At 40.1% G+C, this 13,468-nt stretch overlaps 1 protein-coding gene across 1 annotated transcript; it reads right to left on the reverse strand.

Annotated features, from left to right (window-relative positions):
* Nucleotides 1-1,251: 1,251 nt before the first annotated feature.
* On the reverse strand, nt 1,252-13,444 carry PRPF38B (pre-mRNA processing factor 38B). Its single transcript, XM_074961219.1, has 6 exons — nt 13,048-13,444; nt 6,688-6,756; nt 6,219-6,370; nt 6,076-6,136; nt 3,076-3,299; nt 1,252-2,698 (listed from the first exon to the last, which is right to left on the reverse strand). Exons 1-6 carry the CDS (start codon nt 13,333-13,335, stop codon nt 1,852-1,854), a joined length of 1,641 nt encoding a protein of 546 aa, XP_074817320.1. The 5' UTR covers nt 13,336-13,444; the 3' UTR covers nt 1,252-1,851.
* Nucleotides 13,445-13,468: the final 24 nt, after the last annotated feature.

Consider the following 13,468-nt stretch of genomic DNA (forward strand, 5'->3'; position numbering starts at 1 on the left):
AAAAAATCACGTAAGGGAGTAGCACCTCAATACTAGAAAGTGTTTCTCTGTTGCTGGGGGAAACACCAGGAAGAACAACAATACATTTAGAATTAAAGGTGACCAGAAAAAAAAAACTGAGCTTGAGCTACCTTTGCTTCTTTAATACAGAAACGAGCTGATTTTGCCTTAGTAATTCAGGCACTCGCTATTTATTCTGCAAGATCAGGGACAACTAGAAAGTTGTTTTACTACAGTAAATTAATTTAACTAGATTTATTGACATATACTATGAAAGAAAGAACAGGAGAAGGAAAGTGACTGCATTAAACACTTGTTTAAACTTAATACCTAGAAGTGCTACATCATACAAAAGCAAAGGGAGGGGAAGGGACGACACAAACCTCTTCTTTCACCCTCAGGTCACTCAAACCACCAATGATCCACATTTCAACAGTCTTAAACCCTGAGTTAACCAGATTAGTCTTTATACACTGACCTATTACTTTGAAGTCCCAGTCCATACACAGTATCATTTTCCTTTAGAGAAAGGCATAAAGAAATCCACACATACATCTTTTCAACTGGCAATGAACATATGGGGAAAAGCTGACACCCAGCACAAAGGAGTTAATCCAGTGTTTATTCCAGACTGATGGTTCTCCTCACTCAATATACAAGACATCAGAACAACCTACCAAGCAGAACTGGACTTTTATTATATGATTTTTCAATAGTGCATTTTGGTATTACCTCCTACTAGCTAATCTGTTTTAAAAACTTATTTACTTTTCCCACTGCTGGAGATGAAATTTTCAGCTCAGAACAGCAATCTTTAGTATTTGTAGAAAACATTATGAATTAAAAAAAGGACACTATCAAGGTATTTCTTATTTTAAATATGTTTTTCATTTATAAAAATGCTTTGGAAGTCTGAAACTAAAATCTGTTTCTTGGCGAAAATTCTCCCTCCTACCTCCCTCCTCCATTCTCACACACCATTGTTAGCCTAGGATTATGATGAATGACAGGTTAACAGCACTGATTTTTTAAAATGAAAAACTGAAGAAATTGTGTTGAAAAGAAGAGCAAATTTACATGGACTTTTTAAACAAGAAAGAAAAAATGCATAGGTAGTTATGGTACAGGCCTACCAACCTTAACAGTGTCCCTCTGAGGTAGCATTTTTAAGAGGGTTACTAAATAAGCCTCAGCATAATCTAAATCCCTGCATTAAAAATTGCTACCTGCTTGAAAACCTACTCTGAATATAACACTTTGTTGGGGATTAAAACATAATACATTTTAAAAAGCTTTCTAAGACAGTAGATACAATGGACACAAGTTAATTCTAAATCTTCAGCCCTTATGTACATCATATGCACATAAATATTTGAGCTATAATACACAATCAAGACCCACCCCCAAAGCTTCTGTCATACTATTATGCAAAGCACAGCCATGCTAATTTCTAGATATAAACCATAATTCCACACCTACAAAACAAAAGTAGAATTAGTGGCAGTTTATTGCCTTATACAAATTTAACCAACATGGCAACCATGCCAAAGGAATTAAAACATTTTCAGGACATATGTACAGACTGTACATTTCAGAAACATTTGAACAATAAAAACGCAAGAACAATCTTTGCATTATGAATTAAACTAAACACATGGGTTGAAACCATCAATGCATTAAATGGGATTACAAAGGCACTTCCCTACCCAACATAGGAAATGACAATCTGCAGCCTAGAGGGAGGTTGAAAAAAGAGTGCTCAACTACTGCACAATCTCAACTTTAAGAAAAAAATAAGCAGGATTTAATCAAAGATTTATAGGATTCAATGTGATCCACTTTTCACTGAGTTCACACAGTTTCATCTTTGTTTTTATGTTGCTTTTCTTGGCTCTCTCGTTCTGTACTTTGGCTCCTTCGATGATCATGTTTGTCTGAATGGTCCTTGCTATCACTGTGATCATGTTTATGGGATCGTTCTTTGCTTCTACTACGCTTTCGGGATCTCTCTTTGCTGGGACTGTGGTCTCGTTTTCTGGACTTTTCAACACTATCGGTTCTTCCTCTGCTCCCACTTCTACTTCGTTTATTTGATTTATCTTTACCTTCATTTTTATGTTTACTTAATTTCTCCTTGCTCCTGCTTCTACTGTGCTTACCTGTATTCTTACTTATACTCCTACTCCTATGCTTCCTCTCCCTGCTTCGACTTCTACTATGTTTTCTGTCTTTTTTGGAATCTTTCTTATCATCCCTGTGCTTCTTTTCATCCTTGTCATCTTTGTGTCTTTTCTCTTCTATTTCACCCTTACTTTTCCTGTCTTTTGACCGTTCCCTAGATCTCTCTCTTTCATTACCCTTTTCCTTGTCATAGTCTCTATCTTTTTTCCTGCTTCGTTCATTTTCTTTCTCCCGCTCTCTATCCCTGTCTCTTCTATCTCCCTTTCTATCACGACTTCGACTACGGCTTCTGTGTCTCTCTCTGCTTCTGCTTCGCCTCCGCTCTAATGCACGATCAGTACTTCGTGATCTTCGCCTTTCTTTTTCTTTCTCCTTAGCTTCACGTTCTAATCTCTGACGTTCTCTCTCCCTTTCTAGTTCTCTATCAAAACTAGATGATCCATGACCTTCCCGATGATGACTTCTGCTTCTGGATCTTCTAGGAGACCTCCTGGGGCTCACAGACCTTCTTGGAGACCTACGTTAAAAATAAAGGATTTACAAGTTGAAATTTTAACAATGAGCTCTCTGGATTTTTCCAGTTTGTGTTTTATGAATCTTCACGTTCCACATGAATTGCCAAATATTGTGCATCTATTTCTATATCATTTAATTATTTTATTCATTAGTATTTTATTTTTAGTATAGTATTTAGTATATTTATTATATTTTCAATATCATTTAATTATTTTATTCATTAGTATTTTATTAATCAATCCACTCTTTTGATTGGTTGGTTTAGAAACATTTGTTGTCCCAGCAAAGGTAGGACACTATTTTTTCTGATAATACGAAGTGTAAGGCACTAGATACTGGCTTTTACAATTGCACTATTTTGAAAAGATAATGTATAACCTTGAACGTCTACGCTCTGCATGTCGATCTATTTCTTCCACTCCCTCCTTGGCATCCTTCTTGATTTTTCTAGGTCTGGTTTTTATTTGCTGATCAATGTTTTTCTGGACTGGCACAGGAATTCTTGGAAACAATGTTGAAAACCATTCGAGCTTAGTAAGAAAGGAACGAAGCATCTCCCCAATGGTCATAACACAACCCCCACCTGCCTTCACATCCAGGTCCTACAAAACACAAAGAAAAAATATCCTGACCGTCAAAAAAGTTCATTGCTTATTTTAAACAAATGCTGATATATTTATTGCCATCTTGAAGTCTCAATTATGAAAATTTACTTGTTTCACACGTTAATAAATGTTCTTGAAAAAATTCCAATTCTTGTATCCTTTGGATTTGGCAATAAATGTTACAGATAGGGAGTGGGACTTAATACTCATGCATGCAGGTCCATAGTAAGCCTGCAGCCATCTGGATGTTAAGGGACTGTCTCAATGAACAGATTAAGGTGTAATCCTCTTACTCGGTCTAGTTGAATGGTATGATCTTGTATCTTATTTAAATGCTACAAAACTGAGAATTTCTTTGTAAGGCTATATTTAATACCTCATTTTATGGGTGCATGACTGTACACAGTGATAGCCAACACTGTGGCCTATCCACATGAGAACTACTCCATTTCCTCTCTATAAATGATCATATAGAAAGTTGTAATACAAAATGGCGTCCTAACAAAATTGGAAGCAATAGCAAACCAACTGCCATGAAGCAGTGAGGTTTCTAATTTAGAAATATGTAAAAAAATAAATAAATGAACAAATAATTGGAAACGCATAATCCATGATGACCATTGTCTCTGAAAAGGGTCATTACCGCATGAAGGCCTTCTTGCTATGCCCTCTCACAGCTCAGGACATGTTAGTCAGCTATTGTCAAGTCCCAAACCTATAGTGCAAGCACACAAGGAAAGTGAGATTTGTTATCTAAACATGAAGAGAAAATCTAAATGTAAAACTGCTTGCACTCACACACATTTAAGTGTTCAGATATACAGTATTTCCAAATATAATCGTTTCACAGAGATCTAAAGAAGAAAACAATGAGTTAGCTTAAATGTAGCACCTTGCGAGTATCTACATGGTTAAACAGAACAAACATTAGAAGCACTTAGAAAAATAACTGTGTGGAACAGAAAGAGGCCTTCTGTTACAGAAAAGTGTGACAATGTTGAACAGTTTCAACATATTAGATTTATGGACTTGAGAAAAAACTTTAGAGGTTAAAATTATCCTTATCATAAATGTTTACCATATCTTTAAATGAGTTTGTGCAACATTGGCAAAAAAGTGCATACGAACCAGCTGTAAGCACTTCCTCCTACATAAAAAAGTCCTGGGGAAGCAGCTGAGAAAGACTGGTTCTAACACTTCCTCTAACATACAGTTTTGGAGAGACAGGAGACATGAATGTATACTGCTATTAAAAATATTAGAGTCAAAATTGTGTAGTATGTCATATGTATAAATTCAAAGTAAGGCCTTTAATAGTAGTGACACCGATGAAGGCCTGCAAGTTCAATCATTTTTTTGTTCAACTTGTCCTATGAAGGAAATAGCTTGTAGGACACTGGAACTGAAGCCTCCCCCAAAAAAGTTACAAGGCAGCACTTCATAGAAATGTAGTTAATGTTCATATCCAAGAATTAAAGTAGCACCCACTTGGGGGGGGGGGGGGTAGGGGGAAGGAGGGATGCTAACTATTAATTATGCAATTACCCCACAGCTGAATTCTTAATTAAGGAATATTTTGATCACATTACAAATATACAATAACACAGGTTTACCTGGATTAACAAATGTCTCCTTTGTACTGTATTTGATGCTTAGTATGAAAGTAGCTGTGTAAAATAAATATACTGTGTTGTAGTCACGCGTATGTATTACACTGCATTTTTATTAAAAATAGGGCTTTTCTGTAAGCATGAAGTTTGATATTTCTTGTAATACAGGGTGTTCGTCTCAACCAGTCAAGGAAAATATGTTCTTAAATCTAGTAAATAACTTAAGACTCAAACTCAATAAATACTACATATTACTGCAATTTGAGGATTGTGTATTTCAATCCTCTAACCCTAGAAAGTGTTACGTATTCCCCCACTCAATTTCTCTAGCCAGGAACTTTGGGATAAGGGACAACAATAATTCCCATGACACTATTTTCTCATTCTCCCTCCCTACTGCATAATAATGCAGTCCGTTTGACTGAAGGAGTTCAGAACTTAGCACTTAAAATTGCCTGGTTACTCCATGGATCAACAGGAATGTTCAGACAAGTACAGGTGGCACCATCCTATCCAGTAATTAAGTTGCTCACTTCTAGTTAGTGACATTTAGTTTCCAGTCACTTGAGATATAACTGCCATAGAAATGAGCAGATAACGTTTTGCTGTAAAATTGTTGATTCCAATCACACACCTCTCTCCATCCGAAGTACATGATTAAATTTTTCAGTAATACACAATTCATACATTTAGAAGCCTAATATTTCAAACACTTTTGAAAGTCCTGGCCATAAACTTTTATTTATTGGGGTCTGTTTAGCATATCCCTTTCCACACCCCCCTTTAAAAAAAAAAAAAAAAAAAAAGGTGTAACAGTATAGAGTATAAAGCCGTTAGAGACACCACCATGCAGTCCAAAGGTCTCACCTTAAAGAATTTATTTAAACTTATTTCACGTCAGTTTCTAACATATGACATAAGTTTAAAATGATCACTAGTCTTAGCCAGTGGAAAACTCAACTAAATCTTTTGAATACAAAAAACAAAGTTTGTTTCCAGATCAGACCCACTCCCCACATTAATCTATTAGTGTAATTAAATTAAAAGAAAAAATCACAACATGAAGATGCTCAAACTACAGGAAAATGTATCAAAATTCTTAATCTAAAAAAGCAGCATGAAAGGAAACAAAAGAAAACAAATTATTACCCTCGCCGACATACCTCTTCATCATCAAGGAACGATTCAAACCAGTCCCATAGATCAGTAGGAGGCTGTGTGTACCTTGAAGTACAAAAAAAATGTGTAAATTTAATAAGTTTTCTGTGTATTAAACTAGTTTATAGTTAAATACATTGCTACTCACCTAATATACATAAATCCAAGAGCCCTAATGTACGGAGAATCTGTGTGTGTTATGAGGCCCATCACTTGCTTACGAGTGAGTTTCAGAGTAAATAATTTGTAAAGCAGGCAAAAAGCTGTAGACACAATTCCACCGGTTCCAACACCTCGCACCTTTAGTGACAGAAAAAAAAAAGATATACCAGATGTTTAACAGACAGTTGCTAAAACATTACTCCAGATTTTCAGTGACAGAAGAATAAGAACATAAAAAGAATGAAGCTTTTCTATTGGAAAAAAGCAAGAATAATACTGCTTGCCTCCTCAAACTCACATCCTTCAGGGTCAAATGGGGTATCTCAGTCCTCTGTAATTTCGAAATTTGTCATCTACATTATGATCCAATACTCAAGTGTAGACAAGACTGGGATATTTTACAGGTGATTATTTACCACACAAAAGTATTTAAGAAGGCACGTACTTCTACTTACCCCTCCGCACATCCCTGTCTGGCCTGCTGTTTTTCTGCTCCCTTTCTCCCATGGTTCAACATGTGTAACCTGAAAGTGTGAAAAAGATTACTGCCACAGCCATCACACGTAGCTTCAAAGATGATGTACAAGTACATAAAACAATCATCATGTGCCCAAATAAATACAATTAAGTTCATAAAAAAATTTCCTAAACCAGTTTTCAGTAGTGCTCATCAACTCATACGAATTTTAAGGCAAGCTGGATACTTCAGCAAAACAACAAAATATCTGGTCTTTTTGTGACCACGTTACCAAAGATTTTAATAATCTTTCCTCAAAAGTTAAAAAAAAATTGTCCAAGTAAGTAACTGTTTTTATATTACACTGCAGTCTCCCCCAAGTATTTATCTGGGGATAAAAACAATTATTACTATGGTCAATGCTGAGTAATTTCACTTAAACATACTATTAGCATTATGCTTGTTAATAGAGCATTTTAGTCTGTGGTACTTACTGCACATGACTATGGGGGGTACATACTCCACTACTTATGCAGATTAATAAGAGATTAATATTTTCTTATTCTCTCCTCATTATAACCTAAATCTAAGACAATGAGAAAAAACAACTATGAACCGTAATATTTTAATCTAAAAAGCTAATGGCTTTTTTGTAGATTGTGATGATACTCTGAGATAATGACCTGCTCTGCATCCTAAACAATAATGGCAAATTTAGTTTTATGAAGGGTTTTAGCATAGTTCAAGTACATCTTAAAACAAAATTTGATGATCAGTTCTAGAACTAAGTTGACCAATACCATCCTTGGACTCTTGTAATGAGAGTCAGACACAAAGATCTGCTCAAGCTACATTAAAAATTGAGCAATCCATAGAGGAGGGAATAGTCACTTGGCTACACAGGTATGTAAATTTTATAAACTCATCAATTTAATATGGGTCAGTTTCACTACCTGGTTCAGAAGCTGGAAGACAAAAATCCACTGGTCTTACACAGACACTGTGTAATGCTTGAGTCCAAGTATAAAATGGTAACATTTTACTTTACACTTCAGAATTAGGGCTATCAAGCGATTAAAAAAATTAATCGCACTTTTAAACAATAATAGAATACCAATATTTTGGGATGTTTTCTATATTTTCAAATATATTAATTTCAATTACAAAGAATACAAAGTGTACAGTGCTCACTTTATATTTATTTTTTATTACGAATATTTGCACTGTAAAAAAGAAATAGTATTTTTCAATTCACCTTATTCAAGTATTGAAGTGCAATCTCTTTATCATGAAAGTTGAACCTACAAATGTAGAATTATGTACAAAAAAACCTGCATTCAAAAACAAAACAATGTAAAACTTTAGAGCCTACAAGTCCACAAAGTTCTGCTTCTTGTTCAGCCAATCGCTCAAACAAGTTTGTTTACATTTTCAGAAGATAATGCTGCCTGCTTCTTGTTTACAATGTCACCTGAAAGCGAGAACAGGCGTTTGCATGGCACTGTTGCAAGATATTTACATGCCAGATGCGCTAAAGATTCATATATCCCTTGATGCTTCAACCACCATTCCAGAGGACATGCGTCCATGCTGATGACAGGTTCTGCTCAATAACGATCCAAAGCATTGCCGACCAACACATGTTCATTTTCATCATCTAAGTCAGATACCACCAGCAGAAGGTTCATTTTTTTGTTTGTTTGGTTTTTTTTGGTGGTGGTGGTTCAGGTTCCATGGTTTCCGCATCAGTGTTGCTCTTTTAAGACTTCTGAACACACACTCCACACCTCATTCCTCTCAGATTTTGGAAGGCACTTCAGATTCTTAAATCTTGGGTTGAATGCTGTAGCTATTTTTAGAAATTACACATTGATATCTTCTTTGCGTTTTGTCAAATTGGCAGTGAAAGTGTTCTTAAAATGAACAACGTGCTGAGTCATCATCCGAGACACTTATAACATGAAATATATGGCAGAATGTACGTAAAACAGAACAGGAGACGTACAATTCTCCCCCAAGGAGTTCAGTCACAAATGCATTATTTTTTGAAGGAGCGTCATCAGCATGGAAGCATGTCCTCTGGAACAAAGGCCGAAGCGCAAAAAGGCATATGAATCTTTAGCGCATCTGGCACGTAAATATCTTGTGACGCCAGCTACAACAGTGCCATGTGAACACCTGTTCTTACTTTCAGGTGACACTGTAATTAAGAAGTGGGCAGCATTATCTCCCGTAAATGTAAACAAACTTGTTTCTCTTAGTGATTGGCTGAACAAGAAGTAGGACTGAATGGACTTGTAGGCTCTAAAGCAGAGGTGGGCACACTACGGCCTGCGTGCCACATCCGGTTCGCGGGACCCTCCTGCCCGGCCCCCGAGCTCCTGGCCCAGGAGGGTAGCCCCCAGCCCGTCCCCTGCTGTTCCCCCTCCCCTGCAGCCTCAGCTCACTGTGCCACCAGCGCAATGCTCTGGGCAGCGCACTCCTGCCAGGCAGCGCAGCTGCAGAGCCGCAGCCTGACCTGGTGCTCTGTGCTGCGTAGTGGCAAGGCTGGCTCCAGCCAGGCAGCACGGCTGCCTGTCCTGGAGCTCTGGGCGGCGCGGCTGTAGCACTGCCAGCCACCAGTGTTCCAGGCAGCACGGTAAGGGAGCAGGGGGTGGGATAGAAGGCAGGGGACAGGAGCGTGCATAGGGGTCGGGGCGGTCAGAGGGCAGGGAACACGGGGGTTGAATGGGGGCAGTCAGGGGCAGGGGTTCCGGGGGTGGTCAGGGGACAGGGAGAAGGGGTGGTTGGATGGGGCAGGGGTCCCGGGGGGCGGGGGGGGGGCAGGCATGAACGAAAGGAGGGGTTGGATGGGATAGCAGGGGGCAGTCAGGGGCGGTCAGGGAGCAGGAGTGCGGGGTGGTGGATAGGGCAGGAGTCTGGGGGAGGGGGGGGAAGGAAGGGGTGTGGTGTCGGAGGCTGGGCCACGCCTGGCTGTTTGGGGAGGCACAGGCTCCCCTAACTGGCCCTCCATACAACTTCAGAAACCCGATGTGGCCCTCAGGCCAAAATGTTTGCCCGCCCCTGCTCTAAAGTTTCACATTGTTACATAACTGCACTCAAAAACAAAACAAAAAGCCCTACATACATAAGTTGCATTTTCATGATAAAGAGATTGCACTACAGTACTTGTACGAGGTGAACTGAAAAATACTATTCTTTTATTTATAATAAAAAATAATATAAAGTGATCAATGTACACTTTGTATTCTGTGTTGTAATAGAAATCAATATATTTGAAAATGTAGAAAAACATCCAAAAATATTTAATAAATTTCTATTGGTATGCTATTGTTTAACAGTGCGATTAATCATGATTAATTTTTTAATCAAATTAACTTTGAGATAATTGCGTGAGTTAACTGCAATTAATCGACAGCCCTATTCAGAATTATTTAAGAGAACCTATGAAATAAAACGTTGAATACATGCATAAAGCATGCTGAAATCCAATGAAGTAGTCCATGGTTTATCTTACAAACAGCTAAATTACTGTCGACAGTAGCCATCTTGCTAAAAATGTGAACTTGTCTCATATACCAATAATATGGAAACCCATTCAACCTGCTTTATCACACATATCGTACATATTACCAGCAGCACATTTGAAGAGCTCAGAAATAGCAAGTACCAGATAAATTATATTGAAAGCATATTTCATATTATTCATTGTGAATTGTACCTTTTACCTCACACAGTAAGGCACTAATGGGCTGAATAAAGTAGTTCCCTTTTCAGTCAAAGGACAAGAACCAAATAATAAACACTGAACACAAAAAGCTGTTCTTCAAATTTGATTTGTATTACAGTAGTGGCTAACGGCCCCAACCAAAACTAGGGCCCTGTTGTGCAAGGCATTGTACAAACACATAGTAGGCGACAGTCCCCAGCCTGAAAAGCTTAAAATATAAAGTCCAGATCCCAACGCATGTACTTAACTTGATGGGACCACTCAGAATACCTAAAGTTGAGGTGCAGGATCAGTACCTAAATGTGTAAAACAATAGGAGAAAGGAAGTGCACGAGTTTACTAAGTGGAACTGAAACACACACAGATTAGGGGATAGATTTTAAAATTAACTAATTCAGGAATCCAAACAGAGGCCAGATTTTGAGTAGTGCTCAACAGCCAGTAGTTCTGAGCATGACTCCAAGTCAGTTTTGCCCATAGCTCAGCACCCAACATGATGAAATCTTAAAAATCTGACTATTTTGGCAACAAAATGGGAATAGAACTCTTTTGGAAAATGGGGCCATAAGTGTGTGTCAAAGCAGAAATTAAATCCAAATCTTCTGCACCCCAATCTAGTGCCTTAACCACAAAAAACATCCTTTTTAATCACACCCACTTTACACACAAGTGCCAGGTAAGAATTCTGTTAGTTTCAATCCAACTAAGAACCTCTATGCCATAAACCTCTAAATATTTTTAAATATCAAGAGCCCCATTTCTGTGTGTCGAATTAATCTACTCAACATTTTTATTTAAAGAAGAATGGAAAATATATTTCCTTTAAAGGTTTTCACAAATTGGAAGTTAAATAACGACTAAGGGTCCAACACTACAGAACACACTGCTTTTCAACATGAGTATGCAAACTATTTCAACTACCCTAGTTAATTAAACTTTAGAGAGTATTTAAATTTAGTATAAAACAATGTATATGTACTAATTTTAAAATATTTTGGAATGCATCTAAAATGTGACTATGTAAAACAACATCTCCTCATTCCAGATATGCTATTCAGTATTTCATCTCAATTTAGGTGACAAAAAGAGTCTTTACACCCTTTCACTTCTATTAGTCCTACACTTTCAACACAGCTCCAGGAAAGTGAAATGGGCTCTGTTACTTCTTGAGCATCAACAGGATTGTTTATAGAATTCCAATTGATTATTCCTATGCAATCTCACTGAACGTAATGACTAACACAGGTAATTGAGACCAATACACTGGCCTCCAGAATCTGTGTTACTGGGAATTATGCATAAGAAAAGAGTCCATCTTGACTCAAGAAACCAGCTGGACGTTAACAGCACTCTAGCATTTAGGGGAAAATGCCATCCTTTTTAACCAGTAAACTGAGCAAACTCGATTCAGAAATAATCAAGACACAAACATGGAATCCCACACAGCCATTATTACAGAATCACTTTTGAGAACACTGTTCTTTAAGCAATGGAGTAACCCATCAATAATGTTTTAAGCCAAGCAAGAAAGTAATAAAGCTTATTTCCAAATATATTACACCCACTTAGTGGCAACGGAATTGAGGAGTAAGATCAATACATGCCAGAAGAGTGTCAGTATTTTCCAGAGTACAAGTGACTGAAAACAATGGCCGAAATAACCCTAAACTTGTACACATTAGCAGGACAATGCATGTAATTGTGTTGATGAGCATTAATTTTGCATACCTCTACCTGGTACCCTGGCTTGATGGAAGCCTCGCTGCAAGACTGATTCAATCCTGCTAACGAAACAAGAACTGAGACAAGGATGCACCGAGGAGTTCATTTATCTCCCCAGCACAGCCAGACTAATGCCAACAGCAGCACTATTATTTGATCTCGTTTCAATACCTGGATGCCCCAACCTCTAACTGGAGAGGAAGGCCACATGCAAGCTCCTACTGGGACCGCCGACTGGCACCGCGATCCCTTTTGCACCCCAGCAGTACAACGTACTAGCAATCGCTAGGTGTGGGGGGTGGCCGTGCCCCCTGGAAAAGGGACACAAGTTGAGGAGACTCCTATGCTCTAAGCACTGAGCAGACAAGCTCCCTTTCGGAGACGTACGCTCGTGCTTCAACCGCTGCACATGGTTTTTACAGCCTCCTACTCACCGCGTTCACGGACTCGGCTTCACGCGCCCTTGTGCGGGAAGGCCACGGATCCCCGCTCCCCAAGCCCAGGGGCCTGAAGAGAGGCCGTGAGCAGCCATTTCATCCCCGCAGCGCTGACACAGCCCCCGCGCCCACCATTCCGCTCAGCACCGGAAAGCCCTACTCGTTCTCGCGGGGCCGCTCCCCTGAGCCCAGCTGGGCGCAGGAGGCAGCCCCTGCCCTCCCCTGCTTACGCGCAGCGGAGAAGAATGCCGCTCGCTACTGGGCCGAAATAGAGGACAAGGGGACCCCGCCACCCGGAGCGAGGGCGAGCAGGGAGGAATCCGCAGGCCGGAAGCGCCCCCAGTCCCGCTCCCCCGAAAGAAACGGGCAGCACGCAGACGAGCGGGAAGGCCTTTGGGGGGAGCCAGCCAGCCGGCCCAGGCCCCAAGCCGCTCCCACGATGGGCCCTCCCCGCCCCGGCTGGCCTCACCTTGAAGTAGATCTCGTCCACCACCTCGTGGTAGGTCTTGAGCTCGTAGAGCTGCACCTTGAAGTAGGGCGAGGAGAGGATGTTGGTGAGGATCATGGGATTCAGGTTCATGGTCTTCTCGTTCCCCCACAGCGGCAGCACGTTGCCCTGCTTGCCCGAGGCCGCCGGTTTGGGGGCCCCGCTCTGTAGCGGCGGCTGGGCCGGTGGGACGGATCCGGCCTGGTGCTGGGCCGCCTGCTGCTGCTGCTGGCAGTTGCCGGCGCCTAACGCGGGGCTATTGTTGGCCATAGCGCCACAGCGGCTCAGTGCTCCGGCCGGGGCGGGGGACTGACTCGCTGTAGCGAAACGCGAGGGGCCGAGCCGGGGGCTGTCTCCGCTAACTGCCAACAAGATGGCGGGCCCTGCGGAAGTGACGAATTCG

The sequence above is a fragment of the Natator depressus genome, chromosome 8 (assembly GCF_965152275.1).
Source record: "Natator depressus isolate rNatDep1 chromosome 8, rNatDep2.hap1, whole genome shotgun sequence".
Taxonomy (NCBI): Eukaryota; Metazoa; Chordata; order Testudines; family Cheloniidae; genus Natator; species Natator depressus.